At 38.0% G+C, this 20337-nt stretch overlaps 1 protein-coding gene across 13 annotated transcripts in view; it reads right to left on the bottom strand.

Moving 5' to 3' along the window:
- Positions 1-20337, bottom strand: part of LOC136442212 (probable voltage-dependent N-type calcium channel subunit alpha-1B) — a 152241-nt gene that overhangs the window by 69138 nt on the left and 62766 nt on the right. For 11 of the 13 annotated variants that reach the window (XM_066438955.1, XM_066438965.1, XM_066438966.1 and 8 more), the window contains exons 8-12: positions 19211-19363; positions 17525-17727; positions 13444-13547; positions 3477-3592; positions 1419-1451 (exon numbers count right to left, since the gene is read on the bottom strand). In XM_066438955.1, coding sequence (XP_066295052.1) covers positions 1419-1451; positions 3477-3592; positions 13444-13547; positions 17525-17727; positions 19211-19363 — 609 coding nt within the window. The remainder of the gene's footprint in view (positions 1-1418; positions 1452-3476; positions 3593-13443; positions 13548-17524; positions 17728-19210; positions 19364-20337) is intronic. The other 2 variants (XM_066438958.1, XM_066438959.1) reach the window with 1 other exon arrangement.

Here is a 20337-nt window from a genome sequence, read left to right as displayed (position 1 = left end):
CTTGTTGGAGTGCTGGCAATGGACAGCCAATCAGATACTCCCCTTTCTGATTTTAGAGGGAAAGTTACCAGCCAATCATATTGCCTCTTGACGGTAAAATGGGTGTCTCATTGGACTGCAGCAAACTGCGTTAGGAAATTGCGCCAACTTTGTGAACTTGTGCTAAATTTTCCTTGTGGTCACACTGATGTTAAACTTTGATGCATTTGCGTTTGATGCACAGATTTGCAGCTTATTGGAAATAACTGTACAGTGTTGCCACTGAATGAAAAAACAATGTGCAATGATTAAAATATCATCATCAAAAACAGATTTGCAGTGATAAACGGATGTCCTTTTATGACTCGCAACAACATAGGTTTGAATACTATAATAAAACATATAAATTGCTCTACTTTGTGCCACCCATTGGTGCAATTTTTGATTTTGACAAATTTTGCAATTTCAGGTTGACAAATTGGCAAGGTGACAGGTGACGCAGATTGGCACCGGTTTGCGCCACATTGGGAATGCCTGGCGCAATTGGAGTTATCTGGCACAGTCCAGTGAGATATCTGCTTAAATCAATTAATAGCAGCAAACTGATTGGCTGGTAAGTTTCTCTCCAAAAATACAAGAGGGGATATCTGATTGACGCAGCAAGAAGGACATATTGCAGGCTGTAATACGCCAGGGTTGTAGATATACAATACAACATGGTGTATATATAAATTCAGTATCGCCCGAGGGGCCTGCGGGATGGCCGAGACCAAGGGTGATGCGGAATACAACGTGTTGTATTTTATTTATGTCATACCCACCCGAGAAAACACGCAATTTAATGTGAAATGCGCCAGAAGTTGAGAAAAGTTGGTGTCCTCGAACAAAAAAATGTAACGGCCGTAATTCCAATGACCGAATCCAGAATTCAAATTTTCGACAGTGGCGCACTCGAAATGCATTCTAAATATTCTATATTGGATACAAGTAGAACCTGTGTGATATGGTAAATTATCACACGATGTGGAACACCCGTATCAAACGTTTTCGCGGCCCCAGTATGACATAACATCAGATACACAAGTGGGGCGGGCCTGACATGACAAGTCGGTTAATTTGAGACGAGCAGAACCCTTGCCAAATTTAACTGTTGTCTAATGTAGCATTAATGCCATAAATACATATGCAGCACTAATGCTTGGTTAGTGCATACTGCCATGGTAATTTCATGGTAATTATGGCTGTCCAAATGCTGGCATTAATGCTCTGTTCCAAAGGGAGCAGAGGTAATCCAGCATTAATACCCAATGTGCTCTGCTAAGAAGCGCGTAGTGCGGCATTAATGCTACATTAGACAACAGTTTGGCAAGGGTAGAATGTTATTATAGTGAAGGAAAGTCAAGTGCACGAGGATGGAAAGACAGAAAGGACAGACTAACCACGCTGGGCAGCTTCAGCAAGGATCACCTCCTCTGTAGGGAAAAGAGACACACAGACACTTTGAGAACCCACCACCAACCCCACAACATGTGGCCATTCCATTTCAATATACATTTGTTATGAGCATTTCATTGTCTTTGATGGTTTAAAAACTGTAATGATATGTCAGAGGGAATATATAACAGGAGGGAATGGAAGAGGCTGATACTGGATGCCAACATAGTCCCTGACCCTCAGGCATAAGGATGGGACTAGATAAAGATGAGGTAATGTTTCATCAGATCCGACTGGCAAATTCAGTTGCAAGATTACAAAGCCTCCATACAATACTAGAATAAATTTTCTGTCAATCAGTGAATAATTGGTACAAAAGAACATGTTTTTTCAGGAGAATTCTACTTTCTATCTCATCAATACATGTTCATGGCAAAACATGGCTTCTTTCTCAGTCAACATGTCAGCAGACTATGAACAGGTTTGAATGACTTGCTTATGGTCAACTGTCATCTGAACAATTCACTTTAAATTTTTCCACCCTTCAGCTAAACACCTTTAAATTGCCAAAAAGGAATTAGATTTTTGCATTCTGCATTGAGCATAGCTAAGTTGCCAAAATTTGTCAATCTCTACAAATTTCAGACCATAATCTTTGGTTTAAAACCTGAAAGGGAGGGACTTAAAGATGGCAAACAACACCATTAAACAGTTCAGCAGAACTTGGTGTCCCTCAGGGTTTCTTTCTTGGGCCTATACAATATTCTAAATCCAGTGTTGAACAACAGGATTAGAATGGCCACATGTTCATAGCAAGATACTAGGCAGGATAAAGCTAATTGAAACGTTCATAATGAATAAGATACAAGACAGACACAAGTACAGCACAGTTCTACATATCAAGATGCACATTTTCAGCTGCAGAAGAAAAAGAAAGAAAACCTTCTTTCACCAAATCATGCCTCAGATTACAACGAAAAAAGGCATTAACAGTTGATCTATCTCTTCTCTATAAAAGACAGCTCATAAGTTATGACACTCTAGGTTCAAGACGTAGTGATGAATAATTTGTTGGAGAAGAGATATGAAAAGTAAACACAATGAAATCAATATAGACAAGCATGTTAAAATTCAGTAACTGAGTTTGACATGCTTCTCTAAAGAAATTAATACTACTCCTTGAGTCAAAAATAGGAGATTGCTGATGGTGAAATATGTATTTGTTATGAAATTAGTACGAATTACAGTCAACAGTATGGAGAAATTTCCCGCTTTTGGGACTTAAAATGAAATAACACTTTGATTTACTGTATGATCAACAGAGGCAGGCGTATACAGTCAAAATCAAGCATAATTCGTATTCCACAGATTCCAAAATGTATGTCAAGCGTTTAGTTGGTATTCATGCCCTGATCTTTATGACATCACATGCACAACAATGTGAAATAGCTTCAGAATGAATGAGGTCAATCGGATCATGCCACAATCGATACAAGAACACTGAACAGCAAGTAGGCAGGTAAACGATCTAAGCCTACATTTAATATGCACATAACTTGCTAGTGATAGAACACTACCGACTGGATTTGGGGTTAAACGGACGTTGTTGTTTTTTTTACCCAATTTTACCTGGACCCAAGGCCACACCATTTTAATTTCTTGGTTAACGGAATTTTAAGAAAAATGCTAGATTGGAAAATCAACAGGAAAACAAAATCTCAGAGGAAAGTTTGTACTTAGGTGCACACAATTTCAGGGAGTGAACAGGGTCAGGTGCAAATTTTCACCCCAGCCTTCTGTTTTCATGATCTATTTTGGCTAAGATTTTTTAAAAATCTGTTAACCAAGAAATTGAATTGGTGTGGCCCAAGTGAAAAGTGGGCTAAAAAGACTTTCCCCTCCTGTTCACGACCAATTTTTGGGTGAAGACCCCCAAAACGTCCATTTGACCCCAAAATCCAGTTGGTAGTGGAACGTGGCACAAACTACATGCAGATGGAGATGTCTAATCATAAACTAGCTACAGATAGTGACGACTTATGCAAAACATGTGGGAAAAGTACCGGCTTTGCAGATCCACTCTAAGTATCCGTTGAGCTCCTTTTCTATCTGTGCTTGGCGTCTCATCTTTAAGAATTCCCTCCTGTTCTCTACTCGTTCTCTCTCCTTGGCAAACATTCTGCGGAAGAAAAAAATACATTTTCAATGGAAAAGTTGGAAAAAAATCATTCTAGATGACACATGTTCTTGATAATTCATCAATTATGGCATGATGGCAATGTAAGACTGTTTGAGTATTGAAACGATTGTAAAAAAATAAGGTGTTGTCACTCAAGTTCTTTTCTAGAATAAGAAAGAAATATAATGTACAAGTAACCTCCATTAACATAGATCCGCCGGGTTACATAAATCCGCCACTTTGAAAACCAATGGGGTTTAAGAGACCTCTAGTGCAGCACTCTCCAGGTATGCACAGTTTGAATATACAGGAGTGTATTATACTTGAGAACGCTCGGTTAGAGATCTGTTTGGACGTATCTTTTCAGGGTAGCGGAATTACATGTATGTACCCTGGTGGAATTATGTTTAACTTAGTAGATGTTACATTAATTTTGATATGTGTATATGTATGATATCAACACAAGATGTTCATGTTGAAATGACATGAAGGTAATACTATATGAACAGCATTTTCCATAGAATGGAAAATTGAGCATTTACACTGCATTTTCTTATTATTATGGGACCTAGAAATATCTAAACGTAAACTATAGTAGAATCACATTGCACTGTAAGCTGTCAAAAAAGCATTAAGCTTTATTCAGTTCAGACATTACACTTCGAGTCCGACCTACTTTACCTTAGAAGTATCATCAAACAATAATTTATCAATGCGAGTAAAGCCAGGCATCATATTGGGATTACAAATGACAGGAACATTCATTCACATAATCATCCCTTACTATAGCATCTATACAAGAAGGCTACCAAACCATGCCATGCATCTACAAAGCATTAAGAACTCAAAACCACCGCGACCACTCCATTTTCTCCCTACCACGAAATAAAAACCACGCAAACTTAAATGCATTTACAGTATTTCACCATCTTAACAGATAAAGTATCCTTATCAGCCTTTTTACAGGTTTCAGGTTAAAAACTGTTATCAAGGCCCCAAGACAAACTATTTGATGCAAACACTGAAAGATCAGCACCACGGGCAGGGCCATTTACCTAAAAGGGTGGATGAGTAATAGGACAAGTACCACACATTTGTTACATCACTGATGGACCCAATGTGTCAGTTTTCTCTACCAGGAGGGATTGATTGGATGCTGCGGGGCCGGGGGGATGGTGAAGACTTATTTGATAGACCAGAGTCATCTGTCAGGACCTTTGCGGAGAGCGGCTAGGACAGGCTTAATGGACTGGCGAGACAGTTACTTAACATTCAGGGCTTGAAACTTATTTTTGGGAATTTTTCACTGCTTGTTGTATCTAGTTAATACCTGAGACTGCAAGGCGATAACAGTTACATGAAGTAGGGAAAACCTCCAAATTTAGGTGCACAGATTGAAATGATTTTGGGTACACAACATAAGATAAAGTAGAATATCAGCAAAATGTTTTTACAAACCCTACTGCCTCTCTTAAAAATTCCAATCTGAAATTCTATAGCTAACTTCAAAAAGTAACAGCAAAGGTAATATTACTTTTTCTGATACGTAGAATTCATGAATATTCTGTATACTTGTGTGTAATTTTACCTCCACCCTATAGTCTACAAAAAATATCTAGGTACACATGCACCCAGTATATCGATCCCTGTAACATTCTACAGAGACATAGAATGCTTAAGATGTTGTTCGTTTGTAAGACCTGAAACCACAAATCAAAGTATTCCAGGCTGCATAGACACTTGCCACCCCTTCAACTGAGAAAATTGTTTATAATAAAATGGGACATATTTTGGCAAAATAAAGCAAGCATCTGCATTTCACAATTGTCTAATTGCTTCTATAATATCCCATTGCTATCACTACATTAGATATATGGCCAAATCACATTATTTTCCTGTGGAATATCTACTAATGTGGCAATAACATACAAATAGCCAAATATAACATAATGATTGTCTTCAAAACATCTGTTAAGCTTACTAGTCCCCCTTTTTTACGTCTGATACAAACCTATGTAGATTCACTTGATCCCTACTTTATGTAACTGTTATAGTCTTGCAGCTTCAGGTATCAACTAGATGCAACAAGCAGTGAATAGAATCTGCAAAATTCCAAAAAGCAACACTGCACGTTTCAAAAGAAGAAATTGAATTTGATATCTATGGCTATAAAATACACCATTTACTTCACATTCACAGCACTTTTAAAGCTTAAAGTACATGTACAATGTAAGTATTGTGTTATTCAATGTGCACGTTCCATTGGGAGTTGCATGCATAGTTACACACATGGCCCCAAATGCACCACTAACAGTGTGGGATTTACGATGCATTGCAAGAACTAACCATAAAATTCCTTATTGTAAAGCCCAATGTAAATGCTGACTCACCTAATAAATGTTCATATGCTAAAACTAATACACCTGAATCTAAGCCACATGGCCCCACCTACTTCAAGACAACTGGGATCTTAGGCCCCTATAATTACATCTGTGTAATAATTTACTTTCTTGGACTTTCTTGGAAAAATGTTAAAGCAAGAGGGCTATAGAAGTTAAACACCTAATGTGAAATATCATTATAGGCTCCTAAAGCTACCAGGTCCTGCAGAAATGTTCGCGGTGGTTTCATGTTTGCGGTTTTCGCAGCGACCGTTTTACCGTGAACTTAAAGCCACTGCAAACATTTGCGTCCAATACTGTAGCAGTATGTGACTTTAGTGCTGCCGCGAACTTAAAACCACCGCGAACACCCCATTTTTGCCTCAGCGCGAAATAAAAACCATGCGAACTTAAACGCATTTTACAGTAATGTTCTTTCTTGGATTTCTCCTAAAAACGTAAGCCAGCGCAAATGAATATGATGAAGAAACACTTAAGGCAAAAATAAGTCATGATAAATTAGGTCTCAAATTTTAGACAACATTATAAGGCTCAGCTGAAGTAAGCTTGGTGTGGATTTTTCAAAATAGATTTTATTCAGTGACCTGATTGTTTAATTTGTATATCCCTTAATCAAAATGTACTAATTACCTCAAAATGAAAGGAAAATTATAGTGCATCCCCCCTGGATTTTCTGTGCAAGGTTTAACTCCCTAGATGATAGGTCTAGTTGATAGGTCCGAAAAAAATCTACATTATTTAGGACAAAATGTCACAAGGGTATTAATATTCATTGTTCAGTCTGCATGTTAATCTTCATTTAATAGCTCCAATCTGTTGCTCAGCTGGCCAAGATTAGGGTTGAATTGGTGGCTTTTTTGGTCATTACTTACCTGGGATGGATAGTAATGGTAGGACTTAGTTTCTCCTTGTACAAATAATTTTTTTCTGTCAGCAAGAATAGTATTCTGTATACAAGAATCCCTGTTTTAAGCACAAACAAGAATTGCATCTAATATTTTTTTTCTTAAACCAAGAAAGTTTAAGAAAATTATTCTAGTAGAATCAAATTTTCAAGAAAAATATCTTGAAGAAAGAATCTGTAAAAATACCACATTTGACAAACAAAAAACAAACCTTGTAGTAAGGCTGAGAAAGAAAATTTGTATTATTTTTCTAGAAAGTGCTTATTGGAGAACATCATACTAGAAATATTTTCTTAACTTCAGAAAAAAATTCTTTGTGTAAGATTTGACATACAAAGACTTTCACAGAAGGTTTCTTAAATTTTCTTGTTTTTCTTCGTATACGAAAATCTTTCTCAACATATGAAAGAAAACAACAAAAATAAGAAAGGAGATTTTTGGTAGTGTATGGACAAATAAATTTGTGGTTAGTACTTTCTTGGAGTTGCTTATAAACATTTTAATAGTACATTGTCACGAGAGTTCACTTACATTTGAAATAAAAAGTGATAAATATGAAGAAAATTGCAAATTGCAACTTAATGATGTCAAATTCAAATTTGTGCTCCATCTAATAATGATAAGTCTGTATTTGAAGTTCTGTATTGTCAAGATATCAAGCATTGAGAAAGTGCACAATTTTCAACTTAATTTAAAATTAAAGTAAAAGTTATGCGTCATGACTTTTTTTGACCTTTGTGAACAAAATTATGTCCCGAAACCTGGCCTGTTTCTCTGTCTATTGATAAATCACGGCATGGAAAGTCGATGCCTTGTAATTGTGTTGTTGTAGCACCCATCGTTTGTCACAACCCTCTTAAAAATGCCTGTGAAAAACTACCATCTGTTTTCAGAAGGAGGTCGGTGGCCTCGAATTACGAGCTATCTACAGAATTGGCAGGTATTGTAGGTCAACAACCCAGTAGCCTCATTTCGCAGTCGTTGCTCTTCCATCATGGCGTTTTATTTGAATATTGAGAAGCCATTTATGCCTTGGTGATGTCGTTACTTCAAAGGGCACTCAAAAATTCTGCCTCTTAATAGTTCTGTTTTTGTAGGTACATGCACATCCATCTGAACATTGTTATCTCCATGAAGAATGGAGATTTTTTCATGGAGATATTGTTTTGAGTGTGTTTGGGTGTGTGTTTGGGTGTGTGTATGTTTGTGCGTCCGGATGCTTAAAGTCAGCATTACTCAATTGCAAGAACGTCTGGATGGATTGTAAAGATATTTGGTATGTGGGTAGGTGTTGGGAGGAGAAAGGTCGAGGTTGATTTTGGGCCCCCTGGTACATGTATGTGACACTGGAATTGCATTGGCGTTTTTGTCAAAATCTTCCAAGGAGAATAACTGATTAAAGGAACGACAGATTTTCGTGTTATCTAAGATGCAGGTAGCTTTGACTGAGATGTACACAATGAAGTGCAAATTATGAAATTGGGACTTAATTTGCATAAGTAATTAGGGAAATCTATATTTCCATTCTAGTTCAAAATGGAATGCATACATGAGCTACATGTGTCTTTCTAAGCAATTCTTCTTCTTTCTCATTGGGCTCTGCAGCTGCAATTGCACATGCTCAACAAGTCTTGATTCCTATCAGACATTAAAATAATTCAGCCTTGACTGTGTCCACACCACCAGGAATGAAATGCCTGTTGCGAATGCATGCAGCAAATGGCGCAAATCCCTCACATTATTCAAGAACTGTAAATGCAGAAATGTTTGCGGTGGTTTTATGTTCGCGGCGACCGTTTCACCGCAAACTCAAAGCCATTGCAAACATTTTTGTCCAATACTGCAGCAGTATGTGACTATAGCGCTGCAGCGAACTTAAAACCACTGTGAACACTACATTTTTGCCTTAGCGCAAAATAAAAACCACGCAAATTTAAATGCATTTACAGTATTTCCTGGTATGAATGCAGGGCACCAGAGAGAGAAGAGAATACAAAATCGATGGTGGCCTGATTCATGCGGAACGTCACGCTGAGGCTTCTGATGTTCTCCAATCACGTCGACTCATAATGAGTGGAGGGGAGGCCAAATTGGCCCACCCCGGACTCATTATCTACCACCACGGGAGGCAGGGCCTCTTCTCCATCGCAGCATCATGCCACATCCAATATGCACAGTCAAGTTCACAAGATCCGGTACTGAATCTTAGTTACTACACGGATGCAAATAGGGGATTTCAATGATGTCTTCTACACAGATGTACTTAATCAAGATCACTGATACAGAGAAGGGCTTTTCTGTGATGAAGAGGATGTACATAATCGGGTTCCCGGAAAAGGTGGGGTGGGCTAGTGGGGTGGGCTACCTCAGCATGCTACCCGTTCTGGGCCCCAAGGCTATCAATGGGGGTTAGGCTTCTAATGGAATTTCCATGAGGAAAAGATGGGTCAATCTGTGGGAGGGCTGGAGGGAATGCAACTAATCATATTGCTGGGGGATGGGGTTATGCACCTCACTGTGTTTGGTATCAGAATTACTTGTTTAGGCCACAGCAAGTAAAACTATATGGATGACATCCTCTCCAAATTTAGTGCGTGGGCGAAAAAAACAACATGACACCTATAAATGTTACATTTTCAAACTTGAATACTGTAAAGCATCTTACTAAGAAGAATCGAAGCGATGAAACATGGTCTCACAACCAGCAGTTTTTTTTTTATTCCCTTATTCAACAAATGGTAAGTAACACTGCTGTCACAAAGAGAAATCTAACTACAGCTTGCATATACAATAATTGTGCGGATTTTCACCATCACTACATGTGCAAATGCCTTTTTCTGGCATCTGTAACGTTTTTTTGCGATAGAACTGACAGACTTTTACGACATGTTGTTCTATTTTTGATATGTTGAGCATTGCCAAAGCCAAAGGGTAAAAAAATTCCTTTTTATTTTGAAATCATAGACATTTCATGCTTGTACAACTTGTTTATGCTCAATATGACCATTCACATTTCACTTTGTTCAACAGTTTGCAATGCTATGCTTTTGAATGATGGTACATCCAAGGTCTACTGTTAGCTAAAAAAAAAATTGTAGCCCCTGGGGGTTAAAATCTCATTTGTGAGTGCAACATGTGACATTTCATATGTAACATATTGATCCAGTGGGTATATAAAAGAGTCACAGCTAATGAAGGATCCTCCATTTTGTTCAATCATTTATTGTTCGTCACAGGAATCACTGATGGTAAGATTTTAAACTTTAAGGCCTATTGGAAAGATGATCGATACAGTTCCTTCTTTACTTTTCATGTCCAATTACTTTACTGCCATAATTTTGGCCCAGCTAGATTGGAGAGTGATAGAAAATACAACAGGTGTCATTTTTTGGTTATTTGGTAATTTTTCAAGAGTACTTGCACCACGCATGATTGAAATTCCAACTGCAGTTGTGTTCTGGTGATAAACTCTCTATAATGCAGCCTGCAGGGTGTGATTTGATTCTAAATCATGCGTATGGGCGGAGGGTCATTTCAGGATAACATTTTTTTTTACATCATGAGCATAAACGTGCCAGGGATCTGCCCAGAAATATAGAGGAGGATGGGGGGAGGGTGCCGGGCACAGGATACGTGTTGCAAGGGGGGAGGTCTGGAGGGGGGGGGTGCACACCCCTGAAAAGGAGAGCGGCTGTTGCATTTTGCCTTTTTCAGACAGAAATGGAGTCATTTCATACAACTTCAGTTTGCCTTTACCAGATTTTACATTTGAAATTTCCAGTTTTGAGCAAAATTACAGGCTTTGCTGGGGAAATACTTGAAGAAAAACCCTAACTTTGAAAAGCAATAGGATGGACCTGGAAATAGAACAAGATGGAGGAGTGTCACTGTTCCATTCTTTAGGGAGATCCCTGCGTGCAATAAAGATATTTCATCTATTCATTCATTCAATCATTCATTCAATGACATGTTTTTCTTACAGAAGTCAAGGTTGTTTTCTGACATCTTCGTCATTAATTTCCCCCTGTAAAGTTGAATTCAATCAAGACTGATTGGGCTGCGAGTCTTTGTTACATATTTGCCAATTTGTCTTCTGTTCTGATTTCTGTTATACGCGTTTCCAAGAAGAACTATTATGTCTCAACCATCGAGGGATTCCGAAAATTGGAACAAACTTAATCCTACTGATACACAGTGGGCACTTCATTTTCCCAAACTGCCTCTTGTATTGATTTTTTCATAAGGAAAGATGTCGCTCAAAATCTAGATGGAGACCGCCATGTATAATCACTACCAGTGGGTGCAATTATGGCAAAATACATTTAGTAAGAGCTCTACAATAACACTGTATCCTATTTAAAAAGCAATTTCCCCTCAACAAAATGCTCCAAAGTTCACAAGACCATTACAAATATGACGAACTAGATACACAAGATGTCATATCACCACTGTTCCATTCATCCAGGGTTTGCAAAATTATGATTTGAGAAAAAATATAGATTTCTGCAATAAATCTTCCAGTCACTTTTTGATTTTTAAATCTGCAAGATCCTTGTCATTTAAACCCATGGGCTTCAAATTCGAGAAATATTTCATTGATGAAATTTTTTCTATCACAGAAACCTAATACTCAGTAATTAAAACACAGGAATTTGATAACTCAATTATAGATGGTTACTAATCAATATACATGTATGTAATACTATGCTGCACAAGCTGCTAAAAGCTTGATATGCTAATAACTAATATCTTTAACTACTGTCTTTTATAGAAACATATGGTTGTACTTTGGATAATTTCTGTTGGAACTGAGAGGGATCTAGAATCAATTTTTACATTCTTTGAACCAAATATGACTCAGGGTCTACTTTAAGTCATGCATGGTAGGACAAATGTTAGAAGTCTACATGATGAAAGAGAGATTTCTAAACAATAGTCTGAACAAAAAAGGATTACTAATCAAATGGATTGTCTCTAAGATTAGAACATTTTCAGAAAAGGGTCCCCAGAAAGTGCGAAATGGAACAAAATGAAAATTCGCACTTTTTGGGGACCGTTCAGAAAATGACATTCCATCCTCAAAACATTATACCAATACTGTTACATGAAGGGTGTGGTAAAAAAATCACTTTAAATCTAATGAGAAAAACGACACTTAATCTATACACTAAAGTTAGGCTACTATGATGGCTTATTTTTCAATCCTGTTCTTCAAATAGGATTAAATTGACTGACCAGGGACAGCTTAAGATACGATCATCTAGATGGAAACAGCTTTTCTTTATTGATCATTTATTATGTGCTTGTAAATGTACTGCATTGCATCTTAACTACCATGGATTTTACATATAATAATTGACAGAAAAGCTAACTTAAAGGCAACCCAAGCAATATTAGGGCCCAAAAAATGGAAATTAAAAAAATGCTGAAATCTTTATGGTAGTGACGTTGTTAAGCATATTATTTTGTGTAATAACTTCATACTTTGAGCGTTTTAAAACCGTGCAAAAACATGCCATACGATGACCCCCTTTGTTTCAAGAGCCTACAAAAACCCCGGCGACGATTTTCAGTGAGATCTCACATTAAAACAAAGTCATATTTTTGCATCATGGATGTCGCTATACATTGTGATAGTGTTGTTTGAACTAATCATGTACAAAAATGACTAAATAAATTGACTTTCAAAATCCGATTCCCGGGCCCTAATATTGCTTGGGTTGCCTTTAAATAGGTACTGTAATACATGTATTGGAAGTATGTTTAGTCCCGGTCATGCAAAGATATATCACCATCTGTTGGAGCAATTTGGTTGACGTTGCTTTGGGTATTAAGGGAAATCGTTGCTTCATGTATGGTTAGTTAAAGCTGATGTTCTTGATAGAGGTAGAACATTAATCTATTGGGAACGCACGGTTGCTATCCATGGTACTGAATTTTACATTTGAAAAGTTGACAATGCACATATGATAGAAACCCTGGTAATCTAGATTTACAAGATACTGTTTATCTTTATTATGTTAAGTTTAGAGCAAAGAAAACTTTATATCTTTTTGTCATCCCAACAAGCAAATTTCCATCCCAGGACAGAGGGACGGGTCCTGGAGACTGCCCTGGTGTAACCTAAAATAAGGGTGGTCTTCCCCGGGGTCTGGGGGTAGCAAACTCCTGGCTGTAGGCTATGTTGAGGGTCTTCTTATGACATGTCCAAACCACCTCAGCCTTCTTGTCTGCACCATTTCTACGATGGACATTTTCACCCCAAGTTTGGCTCTGATTGCATTGTTTGGTATGTGGTCACGGAGCGTGATGCACAGAATTGCCCGTAGGCATCTCATTTCAAAGGCTAGTAGGAGGAGTTCATCAGACTTTTTTATGGTCCAAGTTTCACAAGCATACGTACATGTAGCTATAGGGAGTATAAGAGACTGCCCTGGTGTAACCCAATATAAGGGTGTGTGTAACATATTGTGAGCCTGTACAGACTGCCCTGGTGTAAGATAATACAAGGGTGTGTGTAACATATTTGTAAGCCTGTACTTACCCACTGAGGACACCAAGGACCAGATTGAGCATGAAGAAGGATCCCAGGATGATGATGGGGATGAAGTACAGCCAATTGAAGCTGTTCCCCAGGGAATCATTGCACTACAGAATAAGAACAAAAATCATTATTATAACAAAAACTTTATCAATCATCACGATTGTAATCATGATTTTTTTTGGAAATCATCAAGAATTCCCAAACTTTCGAAGATTTACGGACGAACAAAAAGCCAATTTCCTCTTAAAATCTCTGACTGCGATTATACCTCGGGCTTGAACTTCTATAAAACTTCCGATTAATGTTGTAAATCAAACAGCCTATGTTAGGAAAAAGGGTCAATTATGTTGATTGACACACATCTAAAACCTTGTTGATGTACTTGAATGAAGACATAGTTAACAGACACAAAGGACACTTATAGTTATATATCACCAACCAAAACTGGGCATTCAAGTAATAGATATAGACTATACACCACATGTTATCAATTATGTTGATTGACACACATCTAAAACCTTGTTGATGTACTTGAATGAAGACATAGTTAACAGACACAAAGGACACTTATAGTTATATATCACCAACCAAAACTGGGCATTCAAGTAATAGATATAGACTATACACCACATGTTATCAATTATGTTGATTGACACACATCTAAAACCTTGTTGATGTACTTGAATGAAGACATAGTTAACAGACACAAAGGACACTTATAGTTATATATCACCAACCAAAACTGGGCATTCAAATGATAGATATAGACTATACACCACATGTTATTGTTTTGGCAAATTAAAAAGAACAGACTCAAGTACATTTAACAGTGAGCATGGGCAGTTGCAAACTTAAGACAACAGAGGCCTGTTAACTTACTGGTTGAGGAATACTACACTGCATTGCCAAAATATTTCAATTACAGTAAATGCAGAAATGTTCATGGTGGTTTTATGTTCGCGGTTTTCGCGGTGAACTTTCAGCGCGAACTTAAAACCACCGCGCAAAACTTTTGCCCACCTATGACTGTAGCTCTACTATTGTTTCAAACGCAAACCTAAAACCACCTCAAACACTCCATTTTCTCCCTACGGCAAAATAAAAACCATAAGAACTTAAATGCATTTACAGTTACTGTACTTTAACGTGATACATCTCTGTAATAGCATTCAGTTTATATCTATGTATTTTCTAAACTTTGTATTGCTAAAATACTATTATCATGATGGTGTTAAAGGTTCAAATACATTTGCCGAATCAGGAGGAAAAGCAGCATGCTTGTTCAAACTTTACAGCTTTGTCTTCATGTAAAAGAACTTTGAAATCAGTACTGTCAAACATGTTACATAAAGCCATCGAAAAGAATCAGGATTTCCATCAGTGGTCGGAAAATCGTTAGCCCAAAGCACTTAGACAGAATGACCACAGGAATGGAATACGTCATATGATTAAAGGGACAATAGTTTCTAATCTACCTTACTTGTAATTGCATAACAGTCAGAAAAAAGCTGTGGTCATTCATCTATTGTCGTTAATCAGTGAAGGATGGGTTTCTCATGAGTGCTATGGAAAATCTATATAACGATCGACATTCGACGGGGGGGGGGGGGGGGGCAAGGTGGTCTAGTCGTTTGGATCTGAAGGTTCTGGGTTCCAATCCCTGCACTACAAAAAATCGCTTTTCTTATTTTTCTTGCTTTTTCTTTCTACCAAAAAAAAATCTGTCAGCAAGAATATTATTAATTCTGTATACAAGAATCCCTGTTTTAAGCACAAACAAGGATCCCTGTTTTAAGCACAAACAAGAATTGCATCTAAGAATTTTTTTCTTAAACCAAGAAAGTTCAAGAAATTTTTTTAGTAGAAGCAAATTTTCAATAAAAAATACCGGTATCTTAAGGAAAGAATCTGTATTAAGAATACCACATTCGACCAAACAAAAAACAAAACTTATAGTAAGACTGAGAAAGAAAATGTGTCTTATTTTTCTAGAAAATTCTTATTGGAGAACATCATGCTAAAATATTTGCTTGACTTCAGAAAAAAAAAGTGAAAGAATTGACATACAAAGACTTTCGCAGAAGGTTTCTTGAATTTTCTTGTTTTTCTTTGTATACAAAAATCTTTCTCAACATATTAAGGAAACAATAAAAATAAGAAAAAAATAAGAAAAGAGATTTTTGGTAGTGTAGGAGTTTCAGAACATGGGGTTGTATACATATAGCTCTTTTTACACAATATTAGTCCTACACTATTCCTGCTATGATCAATACCCAAGTGGGAAACTCTAAGGCTTCATATACAAAACGTTGATAAAATCTTCAGCCTGCCCAAAGGAGATAGCTTCTTTGTGACTCCCGCTACATTACCATACAGCATTCTTCATCCCATTCCTTCTGTGAGATAACGTCGCCACCTTGCCCAATGCCAAGGTCTTTATCAGTAATACATGCGTGCGCTGTGCGACCCTGCCCCTCCGCACATCAGTACTGGTACGATATATCTGCAACTGTCATACTACCTGGCCATCAGCACACAAACAACTTCTGGGATCACAGTTTTTTTCTGATGTCATGCCACTAACCCAGTCTATCTTACTTCCCTGGGCAGGCCATACATTTCTGTTGGAACTTATCTACAAAACTATCGGTGCAAGTCTCAGCAGTGTACACTCCGGCCGTAGAGTAGAACACGAATATCATTCTAGATCAGGAAATTGTGTAGTTCTGCCAAGACTTTAAAGTGTAAACTTTCAGGATACATGGCAGTTTTACAATAAGCTACACTGATGTTTTTATGTAGACCAAGGAAGCACCACAGGTGAATTTTCATATTTAACTTTAAATTTGCAGGCTACAATGACTTGCTGGTTGAGTGTGTATGTGTGTGTATGTGTGTTTGTGCATGTGTGTGTGCGTGTTTGTGTGTAAATGTGCATGTGTATGTGTGTGTGTGTGTGTATGTGCGTGCTTGTGTGTGTGTTTGTGTGTTTGTGCGTGTGTGTGTTTGTATGTGTGTGTGTGTGTTTGTGTGTTTATGTGTGTGTGTTTGTGTGTGTATGTGTGTTTGTGTGTGTCTGCGTGTGTTTGTGTGAGTGTGTGTGTGTGTGCGCGTGTGTGCTTGTGTGTGTGTGCGTGACCCTAACATGAACCCACACCCTGCATTTTTCTAACCCTTGGGCCACAACTGAGCAAGCACAACCATACAGAGCAGCATTATGACATGATAATTCATGACATCCGACATATGGCAATTACCATACTTATTAAGTTATTAGGCTACGATATTGTCAATTAGATAAGTATTGATTTTGTTAGCGAGTGCATAAATCAGAAATATTTGTGCTGCATTTTGTCAAAAAAAAGCATCCTGACCTAGTCTGGCCTGAACTGTGGAAAACACACCAAAAAGATGTGAAGACTGAGCTATGATTTGACCTTTAGCCACTTGCACTTAGTAACAAAGATTTTCATTTGCCATGACATGATGTGACAACCAATCAAAAGCACTGATGCATTCCAGTGTCTCGCAACAATAATTACATTTTATGACCACATTCCATCCCCACATTACCTCAAGCCATGCCTATAACGACCACCTTACGACACCACAGTGGTTTACAAATTGATGTCTTTTCCTTTACGGAATAATTCTTTCTCGTTTGGAATCACCAGAGAAGAGAAAGATAAGCCCTTGGGTCAAAATCCATGTCACAAGGGATTTCATCAAAAGAAACATAATTACATATGGGAAGAAATATCACACTGAACACATCAACATGAAATAGCTAGGAATGTGGTATTCATCATTGCAAAAACAAAACCTTGGTATATGGAGGTACTGTAAAATGCAGAAATGTTAGCGGTGATTTTATGTTTGCGGTTTTTGCGGTGAACTACATGTATTCAGCACGAACTTAAAACAACTGCCAAACTTTTTGCCCACCTATAACTGTAGTGCTTCTATTGTTTCAAATGCAAACTTCAAACCACTGCGAACACTCAAATTTCTCCCTAGCGCGAAATAAAAACCATGCAAACTTAGATGCATTTACAGTAACATTAAAACAATCACTACTTACCCAGTACAGCACTTGGGTCCAGCCCTCCATAGTAATCAGTTGGAAGACGGTCAACATGGCGTAGCCGATGTCGTCGAAGTTGGTGATCCCGTTGTTGGGTCCGTCCCAGTACTCGATGCACAACTGCCCTTCTTTACACATGTACAAGGTACTATTCACTAACGAAAAGTTTGCACCGCAGACTTGTTCCTCTACGAGCTCCCCTGTGAACCAAAACAAATTGCAAATTTAAACAAGCTGTTAGGAGGCCCAAACTTATACCAATTCTTTATTACATCACAAACTATCTGCCACCAAAAAATCAAGACTATAGCATGTTCAGGTCAAAAGATACAAAAACGGAAGTTCTGCTGCAGTACCAAGGTCACATACCAGGGGGCCCAAAATCGACCTTGACTTTCGTCTTCCCAACAACTGCCAACATATCAAATATCATCATAATCGATCCAGAGGTTCTTGAGTTATGCTCACTACAATCGTCCAGAAACACAAACACACACACACACAGACACACAAACACACAAAACTATATCTCCATTATGATTGCTCATGGAGATAATGATAAAACGCTGGTTAAGTGAAATGGATAGGAATTTAGCTACTACCAGAATGTATTACTTTAGATATTGTCTCCTTTTCATTGATCTCTTAATTGGTAAGTTCATACAGATGTCACGGTAGAGATTGTAATCTGGCAGAATCAGCGATTCTACTGGTAGAGATCGCGATCAGAGTCTCAGTCAAATCATGATCTCTACTGGCAAAATTGCTAACTGAACTAGCAGTGATCCTGATCACGATCTACACGGGTAGAATTTCAAACCCCCTTTTTTTCACAAATATACACAACTACATATTGTTGCAAGGGTCATTCCCACTGGATTTTTTTGGCTAGGGTTCGCTTTTAATTGCCAATTCTACTACAGTGTAGATCACAATATTTATCCTATTATATGCAATGTACATTTCAGTCAGATGTAGATGTTTGGAAAGGCATAAAAAATTCTGATAATAACTTGAATTGGGAAATTCAATGCAAGTGAAAGCTACTTCAGCACCAAGGACATAAGCAACTAAACAAATCACAATCCTTACCTTATCATATACAATCTACATTTCACCCATATGAAGATGTTTGGAAAGGCATAAAAACATTCTGATACAAACTTGAATTGGAAATGCAAATGAAAGGTACTTCAGCAACAAGGACATAAGCAACCAAACAAATCACAATCCTTACCCTATTATACAATGTACATTTCAGTCATATGTAGATGTTTGGAAAAGCATGAAAAACATTCTGATAGTACCTTGAATTGGGAATGCAAATGAAAGGTACTTCAGCACCAAGGACAAAACAACTAATCTACAGGTAGTTCCATAACCTTCTTGAGGCCATAGGGGCAGTGGATTGTTATCCAGTGTTTAGGGAACGGTATTGGAAGGCGGAGACCAACCCTCTCCTTCTACTACTGCCTTTTCACTCCCCAACCGAAGTCAAGTACCCATTTTTACACCTAGCTGGAGTAAGGAAAGTCATGTTCAGTGCTTTTCCGAAGGGTACATGGTTGGCATATGTCAGGGGACTCGAACCCAGGACCTCTGGGTTCTGGGGCAAACACCCTAACCGTTACACCAACACAATGCCACTATCATAATGATAGCATGATGTCAACAATCTCTCACCTGTTACATTGTTATGGCAGGCCAGGTGAAAGATCCCAGTGTAGAACTCAAGGCCTATGATGGCAAAAATGAGGATGGCGAACAGCACCAGGAGGGCGATCTGCAGCAGGGGGGCCATGGCACGGATGATAGATTTCAAGACAACCTGAAGACCTGCACGGGAGAAAAAAAATTATACAGTTATGCAAGAAAGTAAAAGTGATCTCAAACTAGTTGATCTCACTGAAAAGTTCATCTTCTATAGAAGGTCATAATAGGTGTACTGGTCATAATAGGAACTACAGACTATATTCAAAGGTTCCTTGTACCAGTGAAATTCCCCCAAGCTATTTTCAAGAAGTATGATGAATGGGAAGTGGACCAAAGCTTAACGTCCCATTCTAAGGACTGTGCTATTTTCCTGTATTTTGCATATGTTGGATGACAAAGTCAGTCACAAAATTTGTCATGTGTTGCACTTTAGAAATACATGTAGGCTGTGAATCATCAAGTGTAACCTAATTTTGGAATATGACAATTTCAAATAGAAAGCTTGGTATCATCGGTAACCGGTAACTTGTTACATCAACGCTCATAATTCCGCCTGGCACCCACATTGAAAAATGGTGTTATTCAAAATAAAGGTCTTAATTGATATCTAAAGTGTGCATATGTTGGCAATTACAAATGCTGCATTATTACATTTTACTGGCTGTCTTTAAACTCACTCTTTCTTTAATGTGGTGCTCTTATAAGGTACCCAACAGAATTATGAAAGATGACAATGAAATGGAATACATGCTATGAAATTCCAGAGGATCTCCCTTCTCTACACAATCACCTATAAATTCAGTCAGGTGAGATCCCTTTGTGCGATGACGAATCCCGCCCTATCATTGATATCAGACATGCTCTATTTCAACAGGTGGGACACTTCGCACAATACATCACACCATTCGCTCCAGATGAGGCCATGCATTATAAATGAGGCAGGGTGAAATAGCTTTACTGTCAAAGCACCACACCGTTGACTTCGCAGAGAAATTGCAATTTATAATGCATAATGCTCACAACAGTCGCATTATTAAAAGTGCTCTTTGGTTAATTGGAATGTTTGCATCCCAATTTTAACCCCGGGAATGGCTGGA

Source organism: Branchiostoma lanceolatum, chromosome 9 (assembly GCF_035083965.1).
Source record: "Branchiostoma lanceolatum isolate klBraLanc5 chromosome 9, klBraLanc5.hap2, whole genome shotgun sequence".
NCBI lineage: Eukaryota > Metazoa > Chordata > Leptocardii > Amphioxiformes > Branchiostomatidae > Branchiostoma > Branchiostoma lanceolatum.
The sequence above is the reverse complement of the archived record's forward strand: the minus strand, read 5'-3'. Positions and strand labels throughout refer to the sequence as shown.